At 35.4% G+C, this 22767-nt stretch overlaps 1 protein-coding gene across 1 annotated transcript in view; it reads right to left on the reverse strand.

The window, feature by feature from the left end:
- Positions 1-22767, reverse strand: part of OLA1 (Obg like ATPase 1) — a 172205-nt gene that overhangs the window by 3710 nt on the left and 145728 nt on the right. Inside the window, exons 8-10 of the mRNA XM_082465440.1 lie at positions 3069-3209; positions 2282-2378; positions 111-233 (exon numbers count right to left, since the gene is read on the reverse strand). Coding sequence (XP_082321566.1) covers positions 111-233; positions 2282-2378; positions 3069-3209 — 361 coding nt within the window. The remainder of the gene's footprint in view (positions 1-110; positions 234-2281; positions 2379-3068; positions 3210-22767) is intronic.

Below are 22767 nucleotides of genomic sequence, written 5' to 3' on the forward strand. Positions count from 1 at the left end.
AGTAAAGCTAATGCTGACACACAGTTTAAAAGACAGTTATTCATTTTAATCCTGAGTATCTTCATATTAGCAAAAATTATAAAGTGTGAAACTAGAAAATAATTCCTTACCTTGACCGCATTTTCAGAACCTTCCTCTTTAAAATCTTCGTATTTCATTACTTCAGCCATAATGAATCCTTTTTCAAAATCTGTGTGAATCTTTCCTGCAGCTTGAGGAGCCTTCGTCCCTTTCTTTGAATAGAAAGACCAGAGAAAACTAATTGCATTTAAGATGACTGACTGAAAGCGTAGAGTTTCTTTTCTCTGATCTGCTGTTGGGCTCAACTTAAACTTAGTTTAATATCAGTTAAGATGTCAGATATACAATTAGAACATTTTCAACACTGGGCACTATCTGTGCAGCAGATTTAGCACAGACAGATCAGTAGATATTAAAGAAGCGTAGCTTTGTTTTTCCTAATAGTCATCCACAGATTTATCGATTTAGATGCAGTGGTCTGGTTTCAGAGTAGGTTTCATTTCGATTTTCTATTCTTCACAGTGGAAAAAAGTAAGGATTTTAAATAGCTTTCAAGTTGAATTATCAAAGGTTTCAAAAAGATAAAAAGCCTTGAAGATTTCAGCTCATCTAAAGAACATATAAAAATCAATATATAAAGGGATATTTTTAAGACATTTCCAACAAATCATACAATATATGTTCAGCAAATAATTTTAAAATCCTCATAAAATTTTAATAGAATTTTGAACAGTTTACATAATACACCCTGCCTCTAACCATCATAAAGGAAAATTCAAGTTGATATAGGAAGAGAAATGTCTTATAATTATCCCATATGTTAAATTACAAGGACATACATTCCAGACACACACAACCATGGAAAGAAATTTGAGAAATAATGGTGACCTAAAGGCTGCTTAATAAAGCATGTTAAAGTGGTAAGGAGTCTGACACTATAAAGCACAGTTTTTACAATAAAAGATGTATTGGGTTAATATGGCTACTCACTGATGCTTACCTGACTAAATATCTTAGCACATTAAATCACGGATACTTACAATCAGTCTTAAGATAAACCAGCTTTCATATTTTCAAGCCCAGAATATGTTATCTTTCCTGCTGTACATACTTAAGTTTGGAAGTTTTAAGGCTTTAAAATATATAGTAAAAATAAACCCTGGCAATTTGTTTACCAACTTGGATTTGCTTTGACATTATTTTGTAAGTCTATATAAAAGGACCTTAGTTATAAGTCAATCAAACATTTTTTTACAAAGGAAAGAGGAGATCAAAGAAAAGTGAATCTCACATTCACAAAACGCATTTAACATTATGTTCAACTGACTCCATGTTCCTATCCATCTTAAATCAAAATAGATGTAACAATAAATTAAGGTAGTCAGTGAAAACAGAAATCAAAGCAGCCCTAAAATTTATCATGTAGCAGACATTTAAAAAGCATAATAAAAGAATGAATAAGACACTGAGTATTTCTAAAAGTTCTGACATTATTTTTATATTCTGTAACACTATTTCGGATTACATATATTTCAAAATATTTTTCAACAGTAACTACCATATTACAATATATTTTCATTTAAAAGCAAGCCATTACAGTTCAGTTTCTATTGTCCTCTGGGAATAAATTAGTCATTCTTTCTGGTGGTAATCAGTTATACATCAATATTTAAAATACATATCACATTATTAAAGAAGATTGAATATAAAACACTGCAAAAATAAACACTACTTTTATGAATTCAAATTTAAAAAGCCATGAATTATTACACATTGAGTTTAGCTCTTTGAGCCCAACTGTGTATCTATGAAGAGCATAATGATGTCATATTGCTTTTATTGCTGAAAATGTAATCCGAGCAAAGCAAAGGAGGAAAGAACCACCCGCAACCCAAACAAACTTAGCGAATACAAAATGAAAAGCAACATCAATTTCACTGCAGACAAACCCAGTCACACAGATTAAGCAAGCACAATACTGGTGCGTCTTATCTCTGACCACAGGAGGAGGGTAGACAGATTCTACAGGATGAAGAAATTCAGACTATGTAATAGGCAGAATCAATTGTTACCTGCCTCAATCAATGCCGCTCCACTTTCACTGTTCAGCAGCTCACAAATAATTAAAGTTATCCTGGACAAAAACCTCATCTGTAATGACTAGCTAACCGCCACCATGACAAACTTCAAAGTCAGTGATATCAATCTGAATTCAATAGTGTGGAACTGGATATAGCTGATGAATAAGTATGAATCTTACCCTGATGGTCCATGCACGCACTTCATCTGGGCCTGCAGTGAAAAAGTATTCTAGTTGGAGTGCTGCAAACCCAGCCTTAATGATCTTTGGCAAAGCGCTGAAATAAAATGTAACAAATTCACTCAACATATAAGTTGACTGTGCCAGAGATCAGTACAAAGCTAAAATTATTCATTTCAAGCAGAAAATGTTAGAGATATTAGTAAATGACCATTCATCTTTTATAATGCACTTGAAGAAGTCAGAAAGCACATAACTATTCGTAAAAAATCCCTTCTAAAATTGGGTTTAATTGTACTAGTCTGAACATATCATTTTGAATTGTTTATTATAAAAAAAAAGAAAAATTTGATCTACCCATTCTATGATTATTTTCCTCCAATATCAATTATTTTTAGGACGTGGGTCATGAAAGCAAAATTATTTGATTGAAATACAATGTTTAAACAATATATTACTGTTACTCAGAAAAAATTAAGGCAACTGATTCACCCTTTCCCCTCCCCCACTGAACATGACGAAAGAGTTTTGGCGATCATTCCTTCTCAAAAATATACATAACTAATACCTATGTTATAATTAAAACACTGTACGGAGATGACAGATGACAGTTAAAAACTTAATTTAAAATAAATCTTTTCACTCTGTCTCATGGTAAAGAAAGGAGAAGATTCCCTCTTTATAATGGTAATTACTCTGTCATTTATTATTCTATCAGCGCAAGCAATTAAATTACTGCAAGGAAATAGTTGATAATAAAGTGTAGGGAAAATGAATGCTAATTAACCTTTGTGTCATGTTCGCTTCCAGATACTTCTGTCTCTCCTCAGCACTCAATTCTTGCAACTTGAGTTCCAAGGCCCCACTAAAAGGAATGACCAAGGCACCTGGGTCATACTTGTCCACCCACTCTTTAATTTTTATCAACCTGTAGACAAAAAAGGGCACAACATTATCTTGTAGTGCATGCATGACTGTACCACATTCATTATTATCAAGTAGCACATACATATTCATAAGAATTGCACGGTTTTATGATGCCATCTTTTTGTGTATAGCTTTCCAAGGTCAAGGCATTAACAGGCAGCAATTGCTTCAGGTATACGCCATAATATTTTACTGTAATCTAGTTTTACTTTAACACATTATCTATAGGAACTAATACAAATATTTTAAAACTTTTTACAGTTACACTAAATTTGTTCAGCATTAACAACCGTGACCTTGAAAACCTCAATGTTATGATTTATTATTTTCCTTACTTTACAAAGTATACTTTTAAAAAGCAAAAACACAAAGTTCTATATTTATAGGAATCACATCTAAAAGCGTCAGCTAATTTCGAAGAGCTCTGACAAATAAATAATTTGTTCCACCCAGATATCTATATGCCTGGTTCAGTTCCTTCTTGGACTAACAAGACTTTACAGTTGTCACTGGTTTTGAGGGAGATTTTTGTTAATTAAAAAAAAAAAAAGTCCGGAAATATAGATTTACAAAAACTTAGTTGATTGTGTACACATTGTTCTTATGAATCTCACTTTTGTAGGATCATGAATAATAGAACTACAGAGGAAATAAAGTAGTTTAATAGCAAAAGGGTTTGGAAAGCCTAATCAGTTAGGAAATTGATATCTTGTGTTACCTGAAAAGACATGATTGAGTGATTTGTTTCAAAACGTGGAGTATTTTAGCCAAGTGGTAGTTAGAACATAAATGAGATGAGTGTAGTGAGTATATTAACAAGGTTCTGATCCTACCACTTTGCTAGCTTTTTATTCCTGGGCAGGTTACTAAACCTTTCTAAGCCTCAGTTTCCTCACCTATGGAGATAATAATAGTACATATTATAATGTAGGTAAAGAACCTAGAAAAGTAAAGCGTGGCATATAGTAAACAAATATTAACAGCAGTTAGTATTGTTAATTTTTATTCTCAGATAATCATAGCATATGTGCCTAGATTCTGGAATACAGCTTAGTATAGAATTGGATATAGATTTCATAGTTCAATATATATCATAGTCTCACATAGTTCCACTTGTCTCCCATATTTAGACCAAGGTTTTAATAACTATCATGGTAAAAAAGTGAGGAAGTTATACTTAAATAAACAATGCAAATGTCACTACAGTGGATAAGAAACACAAGAACTAAACCACAAATTCATCAACACTCACCCATCAAAGAAAATGGCAGGGATGAGAGTTATTAGAAAATTAAGAATATGGTCTACTGAGTAGAATGGGATAAAGGAATGAAAAATTCACACAATAGTTCATACATGTTTGTTATACAAGGCTAACCTATAATTTACTTATTTAATATTTATCAGGGTTTTTGATCTTCATAATATTTTTTTTCCTCTTTTGGTCACATCCTAAAAATAACGAACCAATCCCTAAAATGTATTTTGGAATAAAGTATGTATCCTTTAAAATAGGGAATCCAAACCAGCTATTTTCTTATCTAAAATTATGAAGGAAAGGTTAAAGAAAAAAGTAAAAATTTAAATTGATACTTCTGCCTATAATAACATTATGAGATTCTAACTTATTTTATAGACTTACAGTATTCAAACAAAACTGTATATTAAAATTTACCATCAATGGTTTAGTAACATACATTTATTATACAAGTCAAAATCAAATATGTAATTTAAAAAAAAGGAAAATCACATACCAAATATAGATTCAATGAAAGTAAAATAAAACAAGCCCATGTAAAAGGATAACATATATATAAAATACATTTTGTTTCATAAATATGGTCAACATAACTAATAAAACTAGAACTGTTATGAGACAACAAGATAAGAAATAATTACTTTGGCTGAAACATCAATTCAGAATAACAATAGTTTTACCCTGTCATTTTAACAGCCTTTCCTGCAGACTCCTCAGAGGGATTATTTGCATTCCTCAGGTGTTCTATTGTACAATTCAGATGAATAAAGACTTACAAATCATTCCTCTACCGCCAATGTGAGACTTTGATCTGGTGAATACACCATTGTACCTTAACTATAATTGGCAAAAAACCTGACAGTGTAGAGCATCACAAGCTTAATAACAAAGGAGAATATCTCAAAGTGTTGACAGATGATCTTCATAATGCAGAAGCAGAGCTGGTACATTTTAGCAATAAATGAGCACTGAGGTCTAAAGGTCTCTAAAGTGACTGACATCAGACCTGCTATAGCCTCACTAAAAGAAAAAGGTACCGTAGCACTCTCCGTAAAGTGAGTTAGGTCTTTGCCTGCAAGCTTCACTTTTGTGACTTTCACTGTCATAGAAAACACAGGGAAGATGAAAAGTGAGTTAGGTTCTTTGGCTGTCTGCTTTACTTTTGTTACTTTTACTATCAAACAAAAGCGAGAAATGTCCCAAAGTGATTTTTAATTGCATATTTGAAATAAGCCTTGAGTAATTAAAAATATGACTTGATTTCAAGATTATAGACTGAAATACATATAATATATCTGTTAGGTCTTATGGTTACAAAAGTGTGATAATGAGGCCAAGATCACAAGTTTGAACCCCATTGGGACCAGTTACCTTTTGCAGAAAGATGTCTATTCTATTGCTACAAACCATACCCCAAACTATAGTTAGTCATCTAAAAAATGTGAGCTATTGGCACATGAGGGATATGGAAAATCAAAGTTGAGCTCAGTACCACTACTAGAAAAACAATTTCAAGTACATTCTGTCAAAGTGACTGGACAGTAATCTCCATACACAAATGTTAGCAAATGTCTAAAGAAAACTATCTAATTGTTAGTAACCAAAATAATAATGATATTGTCATAGAATATCAAATTATATGAGGGGAGAAGAAACAGTAAAGACAGTACACTTCTAAAGAGTTAAACTGTAAAGACTTTCAGAGCATTCATTTTATAAATTTATATAAATAGATTATTGCACAAAGCCAGAGATTACCAATAAGGAGCCGGAGCCACACTGATTTCCCCAAAGTCTCATGAGGGACAAATGGAAAGAGGAACTGCCATTAGTTGTATTTTTCTTCCTAGTAATGATTCCACAGCAAGGAGACTAAGTAGGGACAATCAGTTTTCAGGCTAAAGGGTTATGCTTTGAGATACACTGGCAGGTTATGCTCTGTTAGTGTCTTCGGACAAATGAGATCTTTAATATTAACCTAGCATTAGATTTCTAAAAGATTATGTCTCAAATTTACCTTTGGTCTTATAACCTGACCTTCTTATCCAATCTTGAAATTCCAGATTCCATAATTTGATTTTCCTAGGGTTAATTTAAATGGTTTATATTTCTCTTCCCAGATACAAATTTTATCTAAAAATTATATTTGTTTCTCTTTCAATTCTACCTGTTCTTTTTGGGTAACATGTTACTCTTGTTTAATGAATTCTTATTCTCTTTCAAAATTTTTAAAAGATTAACTTAAAAGTTCCTTTCAGACTGCTCTAATTATTTCTAATTTCTTGTGTATAACTCTGTCCCCACCCCACCCCCATCATATGCCATCTGCTAATGACCTCTCAAAACCACTGGCTCCTGTGTATGTGTTGTGTTGTTCTTGGATGTGTGGTCATTTGGCAGGAGCCATTTTGTTCCAAGAGAATCTGTGGTCAGCTGCTGGGTTGTTGACATAGTTTTGTGGTTGTTTCTTCTAGGGAAAGACCTATGGAAGGTCTTGGGCTCCAGATCACTTTGACGCTTAGAGTTTCTGCACTAGGTTATTGGTAATGCAAATTGACCTGCTTCTTATAGTACAGTCCCAGTCTCTAGTTTCCTGAGAATAACAGTTTCTTCCCTTTTCCAGAAGGGGTGGGAGCTAGGGGGTGCAATTTTCTAGTACCTGATCCTGGAAAGGACAGCTCTTTCTACGCTTTATGAGTGAGCCTTGTTCCAGCACCTGTAGCCTGGGGCCTGTGCTCTGAGTCTTATTCCTATATGGAAACTAAGGCCTCTAAGCCATATGAGCTCAGTTTTCCCTGAGGGCCATACACTGTTGAGTTCACTTTCGACTGTCACTGAGTTTCCTCTTTGTTTTTGGCACCTAGAGAATCCTTTTTCTTGCTTTCAAGTCCTGCTGTGTTCTAAAAATATCACATTATCATCAATACTATCTTTCCTGGTTATTTCCTCTGGTGTTTCTATATATTAGAAACAGGAAGGGAGCCTCCTATATTGGTTCAGTCTACCCTCTTAACTGGAAGCTCTCCATACCAGAGTTAAATCCTCCATTTTATTGTGTCCTAATACAACAGCTTTCAAACTTTTTTTGACCATCACCCACAAGAAGAAATAGATTTTATACCTGATTCAAACATATGGTGCACACACACATTATTTTCATATACATATCCAAACTGAGACTGGTTTCACAAAACAATACTTACCTTTATAATGGGAATCTCAATGGTATGATGGTATCTCAATGGTATGATATTCTGCATAAAACTAAATTATTGAAACTTAAACTCCTGAAAGTTTTCTCTAATATACTTTAATAAGAATTTTAATTTATTCTTTTCTACACTTCATGCTCATCCAGCCATTCAACTATCCCCAGCTACTCAAATTCTGATTTTCTAAAAATCCTTTAAAGATGGCTTAACTTAGCTCTAAAGCCAAGTTATATTACCATTTATGATATCTTTGTTGAACATCAGAACTCTCTCAAATCTGCTTATTCTACTTTCCAGCATCAAAGTAGATTTAAAATCTTTAAAATTGTTACATATGGTCATATTAGGTCATTATACACACCTTGTATGGTTTCCTGTGTGAATCTAGGTCTTAACTTAAAAAAAAATTATCACAGATATCTTGCTTTTGACTGAATATAAATGCTGGGAAGAGGCATATGTCAGTACTCAGAAAATGAGGCAACTTATACGTCAGAGGATCCAGGGCTGGTTCGTGCAGTAACTTAACATGATTCAGTCAATGTTATTAAGGACATGATCTTTACTAAGCTAGTTCCACTCATGTTGTTCAAGGTACAGATATACCAAAAATCCAAGGGGCACTGATAATCACTAGTCTCCTCCCTTGCAGATTTACTCCCATTTCTATTAAAACCGCTCAAAGTCCCAAATAATGACTTTAAGATATCACATTTTTCTTTTCCATTTTCCAAACATGATCACTGCAAATTAATGTCGATTTGCAGTGTTCTAAAAGAAAAAAAAAAGAGTAAGGCTTGTGGAAGGTAAGGCTATCTTCTTAAAGATGACATAAACATTATTTATTAATCCAGTTATTTTACAAATGGCAACAAATAATACTAGAAACCTGCACTAAAATTAATACCACAGGGCTTCCCTGGTGGCACAGTAGTTAAGAATCCACCTGTCAATGCAGGGGACACGGGTTCGAGCCCTGGTCTGGGAAGATCCCACATGCCGCGGAGCAACTAAGCCCGTGCGCCACAACTACTGAGCCTGTGCTCTAGAGCCCTTGAGCCACAGCTACTGAGCCTGTGTGCTGCAACTACTGAATCCTGCATGCCTAGAGCCTGTACTCTGCAACAAGAGAAGCCACCGCAATGAGAAGCCCACGCAAGCAACGAAGGGTAGCCCCCTCTCACCGCAACTAGAGAAAGTCCATGCGCAGGAACGAAGACCCAAAACAGCCAAAAAAATAAATCAATAAAATAAATAAATTCTAAAAAATAATAATAAATAAATAAATTTATATAAAAAATTATCTTGCAATGAATAAACAGGAGAAAACATCAGGGTGAATCCTAATTACTTTGTGTAAATAACAGAAATCCCATTCACCAGCTGGCAACTTGTCTGAGAGTGGGCATGTGAACTAGTTCTGGTCAATAGGGCATGAGAGGAAGCCTGCTAGGGGCTTCAGGAGGATTCTGAAAGGCTCCTTTGGCTCTTAAAAAGGGAAAAGAAGAGTGTCTCTGCTGGACACTATGTCTGGATCTTACCGCTAGAATTCCAGCAGCCATACTTTGACCAAAAGAATGGATGTAGGGAAAGATGAGAAAAACCCTTGTTCTTGAAACTGTCACAGGAACACTGAATTAACCAAACCTGAAGACAAACTACCTTGGGTTTAACTATTACATGTTGGGATTGTCTTTGTTATTTGTAGCTGAAAGCATCTTGATACTGATAATGACCACATTTGGGGGTTATCTTCATTTGAGTATATGATAGCAGCTCCTCTTAACTGGTCTAACTTCAATGTATTCTTTAAGAAACCAGCTCCTGTAGAGCTTTCCCTGAGCTTCCACACAGATAGATGTTATTACCACACTCCACCCTACACTATAAATTGCCTATTTTTTGGTTATCTCTTCCCACTATAATAAAAACTTCTTGAGGTCAGGGACTTGTCTTTGTTCCCTGATATATCTACAGAACTCTCCTAGCACAGCGCTGGCATATAATGGATGCAAAGTGGAAAGTGCTCTGACTAATAACTAGCTGAGGGACTACGGGCAGTATTTAAGTTCTCTTAGCTTTAGTTTACCCACCTGCAAACTGTTGAGTAGTTTTCAAACTGTTCCGGGTTCCCTATAGGAGCTCCCAAGGTGCTAGGAGGAGAAACGGTGGAGAGAGCAAGAGAGGAAGAATAGGGAGGTTCTGGGCCCTCCACTTTTGCATTTTAACCAGAGCTGCGTCATTCTTATATGCTGGATTTTTGCATCAGATTTCATCAGAAGAAAGAGTTCTGTTGTTTTTAACAACTCTGAAGTTCAATGATTAAATGATCCTTTTAAGATGGAAAATTCTACCATTTTATGGCATATGCCAGAAATTGAACAAATACAAGTGCTGAAATCTTTAGGCACTTCAGATTTCTGCTTAAATGTTACTTTCCACCATCTTAAAAAAGAAGCCTTTCCTTTTCCATTTCCTGTCACTCTCTATTCCCGCACCCTGACTTATTTTTCTTCATCACACATGATATATTATGTTCTTTTTTTACAAATTAATTAATTAATTTGGCCATACCTTGCAGCATGCAGGATCTTAACTTCCCGACCAGGAATCGAACCCACGCCCCCTGCAGTGGAAATGCGGAATCTTAACCACTGGACCGCCAGGGAAGTCCCATATGTTCTTAATGTTTATTATCTTCCACCCATTATTGGTAAACCCACTTACTCAGTTATTAGGGAAAGGAACTTTTTGAATATTTTGTTCACTGCAATATTTCCAGAACCACTTATGACAGTGCCTGGCACAAGCATATGCTCAATAAATGTTGGGTGGATCAATAAATAGGAAAGCTGAAAGTTAATCTAAAAGATTAGGTAATGAACACTCAGAAGTAAGTATGTACTTCCTAGCTACCTGTCTCTTCTGCCAGAGTCAACCTTTAGAAATTAGTAAGCTAACAGTAATCAAGACAGTTTGGTACTGGCACAAAAACAGAAATATAGATCAATGGAACAGGATAGAAAGCCCAAAGATAAACCCACGCACATATGGTCACCTTATCTTTGATAAAGGAGGCAAGCATATACAGTGGAGAAAAGACAGTCTCTTCAATAAGTGGTGCTGGGAAAATCGGACAGGTACATGTAAAAGTATGAAATTAGAACACTCCCTACTCCCTGACACCATACACAAAAATAAACTCAAAATGGATTAAAGACCTAAGTGTAAGGCCAGACACTATCAAACTCTTAGAGGAAAACATAGGCAGAACACTCTATGACATAAATCACAGCAAGATCCTTTTTGACCCACCTCCTAGAGCAATGGAAATAAAAACACAAATAAACAAATGGGACCTAATGAAACTTAAAAGCTTTTGCACAGCAAAGGAAACCATAAACAAGACCAAAAGACAACCCTCAGAATGGGAGAAAATATTTGCAAATGAAGCAACTGACAAAGGATTAATCTCCAAGATTTACAAGCAGCTCATGCAGCTCAATAACAAAAAAACAAACAACCCAATCCAAAAATGGGCAGAAGACCTAAATAGACATTTCTCCAAAGAAGATACACAGATTGCCAACAGACACATGAAAGAATGCTCAACATCATTAATCATTAGAGAAATGCAAATCAAAACTACAATGAGGTATCATCTCACACCAGTCAGAATGGCCATCATCAAAAAATCCAGAAACAATAAATGCTGGAGAGGGTGTGGAGAAAAGGGAACACTCTTGCACTGTTGGTGGGAATGTAAATTGATACAGCCACTATGGAGAACAGTATGGAGGTTCCTTAAAAAACTAAAAATAGAACTACCATACGACCCAGCAATCCCACTACTGGGCATATATCCTGAGAAAACCATAATTCAAAAAGAGTCATGTACCAAAATGTTCATTGCAGCTCTATTTACAATAGCCAGGACATGGAAGCAACCTAAGTGTCCATCATCGGATGAATGGATAAAGAAGATGTGGCACATATATATAATGGAATATTACTCAGCCATAAATGAAAAAGAAATGAAATGGAGGTATTTGTAATGAGGTGGATGGAGTTAGAGTCTGTCATACAGAGTGAAGTAAGTCAGAAAGAGAAAAACAAATACAGTATGCTAATACATATATATGCAATCTAAGGAAAAAAAAAAAAGGTCATGAAGAACCTAGTGGCAAGATGGCAATAAAGACACAGACCTACTAGAGAATGGACTTGAGGATATGGGGAGGGGGAGGGGTGAGATGTGACAGGGTGAGAGAGTGGCATGGACATATATACACTACCAAATGTAAAATAGATAGCTAGTGGGAAGCAGCCGCATAGCACAGGGAGATCAGCTCGGTGCTTTGTGACCACCTAGAGGGGTGGGATAGGGAGGGTGGGAGGGAGGGAGATGCAAAAGGGAAGAGATATGGGAACATATGTATATGTATAACTGATTCACTTTGTTATAAAGCAGAAACTAACACACCATTGTAAAGCAATTATACTTCAATAAAGATGTTTAAAAAAAAAAAAGAAATTAGTAAGCTATAGTTGACTTGACCATTGGAGGTATGCACATTTACTAGAATGGTGAAGTGAAAAATTATACCAACATTAGGTGAAGTACACCTAAATTCAGGTAAGGCTCTACAAAGAAAAACTCATAGTATGGTGGGATTATTTTCATTCCCAAGGTAAAATCTGTGGCTTGATCTACTGTAATTCAAGTCAGAACCATCAAGGTTCTCGGAGAATGTACCAAAACGAGCACCTTAAACTTCAAAATGTTCCCTGCATCTCAGGCTTCTTACCTCTTGCAAGGCTACCAGGTTAGGATTTGCATTCATACTAAGTGGTCCCAAGCAGGGTACATTTTTTGATACTTTAGAGCAGTGTTTCTCAAAATATAGTTTCTAGACCACCTGTGAATCTAAGGACTCTACCAAAAAACCTAGATTTATGATCGCTACAAGTGGGATTTGCACCTAACCCTTACAACACTCTGCACTTTGATGTCTGAGAGCCATTATTTGTGAATCTCTGCCATTTCTTTGCAATTTGATATTCTAATCTTAAATGTTACACATAGAAATAGTCTGTAACAATAGTTGTCATGATGTATAAATCAATATTTGTAGCTTGAGACTATGAAACTCTGTTAGCTACAAGAAAACTTCCCAACTATATTATGATCCTATAGATGAGATTTAATTACTTCTGGCCATAGTGCCCCAGGATAAACTATCTTTTCTTCCACTTTTGTACAAAGGTTGATTCAATCTATAATCAAAACATAAATTTATAGAGAGAGCCGCAAATCTTGATTTAACTATCACAGATACAAATTTTTTAATGTAGATGGTATCAGAAATGGGACTACCATACCCAGACTATTTATGAAGATGAAGAAAGTCAAAAAGCCTATCTTTGACAGATTGGGAAAGATAGAGGAGAAGATCTTTGGAATAAGAGAACATGTGTCTATGTGGGGAGAAAGAGAGAGAGCATGTGTGACAACACATGTCATCGCGGTAGTGTGCCAAAGAAATACAGTATCATAAAGATGATGAAAACTTCAGAATCCAGTCTTTTTTGAGACTGGGCTAAATTTATGAAGGGCTTATAGATGATAAATAAAACTAAACTGAGATAGGAATATATTTAACAAAAGAAGTATACTTGTAACAAAAACTACAAAGCATCATTGATAGAAATTAAATACCAAAGTAAATGGAAAGACATCCGTGTTCATGGATTAGAAGACCTAACATTGTTAATAATTCATCTACAGAGTCAATGCAATCTATCAAAATTCCAGCTGCCTTTTGTGCATTAATTGACATGCCCATCGTAAAATTCATATGAAAAATGAAAGAACCCACAATAGCCAAAACAATCTTGGAAAAGAACAAAATTAAAGGTCTCACCCTTCCATATTTCAAAACTTACTATAAAACTAGAGTAATCAAGACTATGTGGCACTGGCAAAAGACTAGACATATAGACTAATGCAATAGACTTGAGAGTTGAGAAATACACCCATACGGCTAGATCAACTGATTTTTTTAAAAATTTTGTAATTGTGGTTAAAAATAACATAAAATTTACCATCTTAACCATTTTTAAATGTACCACTCAGTAGTGTTGACTATATTCGCTGTTCTATAACGGATCTCCAGAACTTTTTTATCTTACAAAACAGAAATTTTATATCCACTGAATTTTATATCCACTGTTTTCTACAACCCCACCCACTCCACCCCACCTCCAGCCCCTGTACACCATCATTGTGCTTTGTTTTTATGAGTGTGCCTACTTTAGACACCTCTTATAAGTAGAATCATACAGTTTTTGTCTTTTTTTGTGATTGGCTTATTTTACTTCACAATGTCCTCAAGTTTCATCCATGTTATAGCAGATGACAGGATTTCCTTCTTTTTTTAAAGGCCAAGTAATGTTCCATTGGATGTACATACCACATTTTGTTTATCCATTCATTCACTGATGGACATTTCTTTGGAGAAATGTTTATTCAAGTTCTTTGTCTATTTTTTAATTGTGTTATTTGGGTTTTTTGTTGTTGAGTTTATGATATGGTCAATTGATTTTTTTAAATTAATTAATTTTTATTTTTGGCTGTGTTGGGTCTTCATTTCTGTGCGAGTGCTTTCTCTAATTGTGGCAAGCGGGGGCCACTCTTCATCGCGGTGCACGGGCCTCTCACTATCGCGGCCTCTCTCGTTGCGGAGCACAGGCTCCAGACACGCAGGCTCAGTAGTTGTGGCTCACGGGGCTAGTTGCTCCGCGGCATGTGGGATCTTCCCAGACCAGGGCTCGAATCCGTGTCCCCTGCATTGGCAGGCAGATTCTCAACCACTGCGCCACCAGGGAAGCCCATGGTCAACTGATTTTTGACAAGGGTACCAAAACAATTCAATGGGGAAATAACAGTTAACAAATGGGGCTTAGACAAGTGAATATCCACAAACAAAAGTTAAAATGGACCAAAGACCTAAATGTAAGAGTTAAAACTATAAAACTCTTAGAAGAAAGCAGGTGGATATCTTCATGACCTTGGATTAGGCAATAGTCTGTTAGATATGACACTCAAAGCACAAACAACCAAAGAAAACACAAACTTTATCAAAATTAAAAATTTTGTGCACTAAAAGAGATTATCAAGACAGTGAAATGACAATCCATAGAATGGGGGGAAAAAATGTTTGGAAATCATACATCTGATAAGGGCCAAGTAGAGAGACTACATAAAAAAATTCAATAACAAGACATGTGACAAGGATTTACTGTATAGTATAGGGAACTATATTAAATATCTTATAATAACCTACAATGGAAAATAATCTGAAAAAATATATATGTAACTAAATTACTTTGCTGTATACCTAAAACTAACACAAGATTGTAAATCAACTACACTTCAATAAAAAACACCACACAATAATAATTAAAACTTACAACTCAATAATAAAAAGGCAGAAACCCAATTTTAAATGGGCAAAGGATTTGAACAGACATTTTTCCCAAGGAGATACACAAATGGCCAACACTTAAGATGTTCAGTATCACTAATCATCAGAGAAATGTGAATCAAAACCACAATGAAAGAGCATTCTACACCCACTAGGATGGGTAAAATTAAAAAGATGGACAGTAAGTGGTATATCCATACAATGGAAAGTAATTCAGTCATAAAAAGAAATCAAGTACTGATACATGCTACAATATAGATGAACTTTGAAAAACATTATACTAGGTAAAAGAAGCCACACACAAAAGGCTACATATTGTATGATTCAATTTATATGAAATATCTTCAATGGGCAAATCCAAAGAGACAGAAAGTAGATTAGTGGTTGCCAGGGGCTAGGTGGGGGAGGCAATGGAGAGTGACTGCTAGTGGACAAAGGGTTTCTTTCTGGGGTGATGAAAATGTTTTAGATCTAGTGGTGATGGTGGCACATTGTGGATATACTAAAACCTACTTTAAAAGGGAGAATTTTGTGTATATTAATTATCTGAAAAATAAAAAACCCAAAGCTGAACTGAGAATATAAAGATAAAAAAGTGCGAATATTCTGCACACTATGATCCTATAATGTCTAACCTTCCTGCAGAGATAGAAAGGATCAACAGAAAAGCAGAGATTTTGGAGTAAAGCAAGTACTAATTCAAATGCCAGCTTAATCACATACCAGCTATAAGATTCTGGGAAAGCCATTTAAGCTTCCTGAACCTCAGTTTAATCATCAATAACACAAATAATATATCCTCACAGGTTGATGTATTAAAGTGCCTAGAAAAAAGGAGGCCTTCAAAGGCTAGCCCCCAAACTTAGCTGTTTCCTATCAGTGAGTGGGGTCATTCTCAACAGTTACTGTAGAATTAAAGTAACTGGAAAGAATGCAAGCACAATGATTGCAAATATATGTAGTAAATAACTAAGTGTACTGATAAGCATTATATTAAACCTTGGGCAAGCAACTTTGAAAAAGGGGGTGTAAGGGATGGGGGAGGAAAAACAGACAAATGCATAGTTTAAAAAGAGCATGATAAGCATTGTGATAGGGGAAGTAATGTGCCACAGGCATGACAAAGAGGAGGGGATGCATAATCTCAATAAAGGAAGAATTTGGCCTCATTAAAATCAAGAATTTTTAGAAAAAGAAACCAATACATTTAATGGTCTTTTCAGTTATATAACTTTTTTTAAAAAATAGGAAAAGCAGAAAAGGAAAGGGGCTTTTGTTCATGACAGAGCTGGGATTTTGTGGGCCAGTAAGAAAGTAAGAAACACCCAAGGGAAAGATAAGTATGGGTATGTATGTCAGAATCAATCTGCACAGACCTCCTTTCCCAGATGGATTCTTCTTCCTGAAGTTGTTCTTAATTCAGCCTCTGGAGGGTGCTTCCATATTCTAACAAAGAAGTCCATTCCCTCATGATTCCGTTTATCCAAATCCTCTATTTACCATGTGGGATACATGTGTATTTCATAAAGGAGCAACCCAGAAGGATACAAACCCAAGGCAAATAGACATTGTAAAAAAAGGAAAGTCACTCTTTCTGTATCTTTGGAGAACAATGATTTGGGGACAGTAAAGCAAGAAGCACTAAAAAAGAGAAGAGCTCTTAATGCAAACTTCAGTAGTTGCAAATAGATACATGGAACTATTCTTATTAACAGACATTTTCACAGATGCTAAATGGAACCATGTTAGATGAGAAATGAAATGTCTTTTCCCTGTCAGTGGTAAGTAATCTGTAGCAAAACTTCCAGCTGCTTCTGAAAGAAGACTTACTCTCTGTTATAGGAATATTTATTTTGACATAATTTGGTATGCATAGTCTTATACAAAGTGCCAATTGGCTTAGTGGAATATTTTTATACAAGAAAAGGGATAACTAGGAAATGAGGGAGTAGAATCACAGCTAGCAAAATTTGTAGTTGGTTTCATAGCTTGTAGTTTGTCCTAGCAAGTAATAATACGTCAGAGTCCATTATTTTACTGAAAAGACATTGTATGCAAAATGAACTTTTGTAAATAAAATACAAAAGTTAATTTATTTTAATGAAAGGAATCCTATAATTAAAGGATTCCCACACATAATCCCTTTGCAAAGGGAGGCAGTATAGAATATGATTACAGAGTACTGCAGCCAGAGAGAGGAAGTATCCTAGCCGTGTCATGGAACCTTTCTAAGGTCTCAGTTTTCTCATCAATAAATAGAGATAATAATAGCATCTACATCAGAGCGTTGCTGTAAAGATTAAATAAGAAAGTTCATGTAATATGCTTAGCATAGTATCTGACACAAGGTAAGTGCTCAACATTTATTATTTATAAAGTGAAGAATGGCTTTGCCTTTTTTGAATACCTCAATGTTCAGAACAAAATTTCTTAAACAGAAGTGTGCTGTATATTTATCTGTGATCTGGCTATTAATCAAATTTATCTGAGAAGGCAGGTCTAAACACTAACCACTTCAAACTTTATTTAAAGGGATGTCTTTTCTTTCTTACTTTCTCCTTAAATTGCCCTGTCTGCTGTATAGGAAAACGGCAAGTTTTGCTACTCATTAAAATCACTGCTGAGTGATATTCTGGCAGTTTCTAAGAAGGGCAAAAAATTACCTAGGGATGCAAATATATAAAAAATAGATTTGAAGTGAACCAGTAGGAAGTATATTTGACTTTGCTATAATTTCTAAACCAATATGAATCAAAGGAGCCAGTCTAGGAACCACTTGTTACTTGCCTCTGAGTACGAAAAGCAGCTTCTCACTTCCTGTTCCCTGGCCATATTGGGAGACACAAAATTAATAAAACCTTTATTCCTTTGTTCCCATTCTTAGTTCAAAGGTTTCTCTCTACTGCCTTTACTCATTGCCTGCTACACTTATCTACTGTTTTAAATAAATTCACTTGAAAAGAAATTGCCAAAAGTAATTTTATTAATGACATATTACAGTTAAAGTATATTCTTGAGTGGTTTCTCTTACTTCACAATAAAATTTCTGCTCTTAGAATACATCAAAATAATAATTATAAGTGAGAAATCAAATGCTATGCAACTGACTTAAGCCCATGTTTAATTCTGTTCCTAGTGGAGATACATCTTTTCTCTAATAATTAGTCTAACAGTTATTAAAGGTACCCTATCTTTACACTGTAATCAAAGAAATAAAAATTAAAATAATATACCACTTTTTATCTGTCAAATTAGTAAAGATTAAAGCAAGAATAACACCCAGTTTTGGCTGGGGTTAAGGAAAAATGTACTTTCTTGGATGGCTACAAGGATGTTCATTGTAGTTTACTCACCAGAAGAAGAAAAAAAAAAAAGTCAAATAACCTCAATAGAAAACACTGGGGGATCTGGATAATCGAAAAGGGTTAATATCCAAATTATATAAAGGAATCATACAACTCAATATCAAAAACCAAACAATCTGATTTTAAAATGGGCAGATAACCTGAATAGACACTTCTCCAAAGAAAAAATACAAAAGGCTAATAGACACTTGAAATGACGTCCAATATCACTAATCATCAGGGAAATGCAAATCAAAACCACAATGACGTATCACCTCATATCTACCAGAATGGTTATCATCAGAAAGACAACAAATAACAAGTGTTGGTGAGGATGTAGAGAAAAGGGAATACTTGTGCACTGTTGGTGGGAATGTAGATTGGTGCAGTCACTACGGAAAAAGTATGAAGGTTTCTCAAAAAATTAAAAATAGAACTACCCTATGATCCAGTAATTCTGCTTCTAGGTATTTACCTGAAGAAAACAAAAACACTAATTAGAAAAGATATATGCACCCCTATGTTCACTGTAGCATTATTTACAATAGCCAAGATATGGAAGTAACCTGTGTCCATTGATAGATGAATGGATAAAGAACACACACGTGTGCGTGTGTGCACACGCACGCGCACACACACACACACACACACACACACACACAATGGAATACTACTCAGTCATTAAAAATGAAATTTTGCCATTTGTGACAAGGTGGATGGACCTAGAAGGTATTATTATTCTAAGTGAAATAAGTCAGTCAGAGAAAGACAAATTCCTATGATCTCACTTATATGTGGAATCTAAAAAACAAAACAAAATGAAAACAGACTCACAGAGAACAAACTGGTGGTTACTGGAGGTTGGGTAAAATAGGTCAAAGGGATTAAGAGGTACAAACTTCCAGTTATAAAATACATAAGTCATGGGCATGTAATATACAGCATAGGGAATATTTAATAATACTATAATAATTTTATACGGTGACAAACGGTTACTAGACTTACGGTGACCATCTCATAATGTATTTGACTGCCAAGTCACTATGCTGTACAGTGAAACTAACATAATATTGTATGTCACTATAGTTTGCTTTAAGAAATAAAATATAGCACATCGATACAATAGCGTATCACACAGTAATTACAAAAAACTATTATAAAATATGTGCAAAAACATTCATGGTGTGTTAAAACTATTTACTCAAACAAGAGGTATTTATTAAATATTTACTAGGTGCTAGCAAAGTGCTGGGTTGGTAGGAATAAATGAGATAAACATTGTCATAGTCTTCACAGAGCTTATCATGTCAGCGTGTTATCTCTTTAGGTATTTTAATGTATATTTGGATACACCTGATAGGGAACAAGAAGCTATTGGTGGCTTTTTTAAAAATTATTTTTTTGTTGCAGTATAATTAACAAAAAATAAAATGTTGTTGGGACTTCCCTGGTGGTCCAGTGGTAAAGAATCTGCCTTCCAGTGCAGGGGGCACATGTTTGATCCCTGGTCAGGGAACTAAGATCCGGCATGCCATGGGGCAACTAAGCCTCCATGCCACAACTACTGAGCTTGCACACCTCAACTAAGAGAGCCTGCGTGCTGCAAACTACAGAGCCCACGCTCCCTGGAGCCTGCGTGCCGCAACTAGAGAGAAGCCCATGTGCTGCAACAAAGAGCCCACACACCACAACTAAGACCAGACACAGCCAAAAATAAATAAATAAAATAATAAATCTTTAAAAAAAGTATAGATCTTGTACGTTTCAATGAATTTTGAGAATTTTATATACACATGTAACCACCACCCCAAAACAGAGAACATTTCCATGTCCCCAGAAAGTTCCCTTATGACCTTTCCCAGTCAATCCACACTGCCTCTCCATGTTGCTGTGTATTTTATTGGTGAGGTATATGATTTCCATCACATAAATATATGTGCCACAATTTATTTATCCATTTTTCTACTAATGTGAGTTGCTCCTAGTTTTGGGCCATTATGAATAAAGCTGCTATTATTACTTTGTGTAAGAAAACATTTATAAGCTATGAACATATGTTTTCATTTCTTTTAGATAAATTCTAAAAGTTGGAATTACTGGGTCAGAGGATAAATGTATACTTGAAATAAACTGCCAATTTTCCAAGGTGATACAACAATTCCTGCTCCCCTTTCCTTGTCCACTTTTGGTGCTGTTAGTTATTTTGATTTTAGCCGTTTTAGTGATTGTGAAATCATCTCACTGTGGTTTTAAACTGTCTTTCCCTGATGACTTAAAGATGCTGAGTACCTTTTCGTGTTTATTCATGTATCTTCTTTTGTGAAATGTGTGTCTAAGTCTTTTGCCCATTCTTAGAATTGGGTTATTAGTCTTTATATTATTTATTTGTAGAAATTTAAAAATATATTCTGGATATAAGTCCTTGGTCAGATATATGTATAGTGAATATATTTTTCCAGTCTGTGGCTAATCTGTTCATTTTCTTAACAGTATTTTTTGGTGAACAGAAGCTATTCATTATAATGAAATCCAATTTTTTCTTTTATATTAGTATTTTTTCTATTTCATCCGAGGGATCTTTGCCTATCCCAAGTTGTAAAGATATTCTCCTACGTTTCAATGAAGGATCATGGATTGAGAAAATGTCAGCGTGAATATGTTTAAAGCAAATCAGAATGCCATGCATAGGAAAACAACCTACAAAGTCAAGGATGATAAGCTGGGAGGCTGTTACCCAACTTAAAAATGAAGTGATAAAGTTTTGGTCTGGGTTGATAAGCAGTGTCATGGAAGAGGAAGGAATGAGTAAGGGCCAGATTGAGAAGAAAAAAGATGGAACTTAGTGATTAACTGAATAAGATGTATGAAAGGACATGTTAAAATGATTTGGAGCGATGAGCTTAAAAGATTCAAAGAGTACCAGTGCTACTAACAAGGATAAAAAAGTTTGAAAGTAGTTCCTACTGTGGATGTATTGTAGGAAAAAATAAGGAGTTTAGTTTTGTACATATTAAGCTTCATAATGATAATGGAATAGCCAAATGGAGATTTCTTGTTGACGTTCTGCAATAATGAAACTTGAAAAGGGCTAAGAGGAAAAAGTAAGGCTATGGATTTGCAAATCATTAGCAGAGGGCAGCGCATCTCAAAGTGACATCCGTGCACCAGGAGCACCAGCAGCACCCAGGAACTTGTTGGACTTGACAATTCTCAGGCCGCATCCCAGACCTAATGAATCAGAAACTCTGGCAGTAAAGGCAGCAATCTGTGTTTTAATAAACCCTCCAGTGGGGCTTCCCTGGTGGCGCAGTGGTTGAGAATCTGCCTGCTAATGCAAGGGACGCGGGTTCGAGCCCTGGTCTGGGAAGATCCCACATGCCACGGAGCAGCTGGGCCCGTGAGCCACGGTTGCTGAGCCTGCGTGTCCGGAGCCTGTGTTCTGCAACAAGAGAGGCCGCGATAGTGAGAGGCCCGCGCACAGCGATGGAGAGTGGCTCCCACTTGCCACAACTAGAGAAAGCCCTCGCACAGAAACGAAGACCCAACATAGCCATAAATTAAAAAAATAAATAAATAAATAAATAAATAAATAAAAATTAAAAAAAAAAAACAAAAAAAAAAAACCCTCCAGTGGATTCTGGTGCACACTAAACTTTGAGAACCACTAGCATATATCTAGGTTAGAGTTGAAGGCATGAGCATAGAGGGCAAGTGAAAAACGTTAACAAGAATCACTCAATTACTAATTGCTAGGGAAGAGCCATGACAGGCAGAGAGAAAATCAGTAAAGGAAAGATATTAGAAGTGGAAGGCTGTCTGTCACCCAAAAGCCAAGCAAGAGAATGTCATGAAGTTTCTAAGCACAGTTTATTCAGAAAGAGACAGAGACAGAAAGAAAAAATGGAGCCTTCTTCCATCTATTATATACCTCTTCTTCCCCACCCTGCCTCCCAATGGGGTCATGTTGTCTAGTTTTCCTTTAAATAAGGAAAATCTGCAAACAATGTAACGCAGAAAATACAACTGTACAACTCCATTTCTTTTAAAAGGAAAGGAGAAAATGACAGGCATCTTATATATGTAATTTCATTTAATACTTATATAACTCTTTCCAGAGGAAGGAGAGAATGGGCTGTAGTGTGTAAGGCAAGTGGGGTCAAAATAAGCTGTTGTTCTAAAGATTGGAGAAATGACAGCATGCCTATATGCTGATGCGAAACATCCACTCGGAAAGGAAAAACTGATGATGCAGGAGACA

This window comes from Balaenoptera physalus (genome assembly GCF_965194825.1).
Source record: "Balaenoptera physalus genome assembly, chromosome: 6".
Taxonomy (NCBI): Eukaryota; Metazoa; Chordata; class Mammalia; order Artiodactyla; family Balaenopteridae; genus Balaenoptera; species Balaenoptera physalus.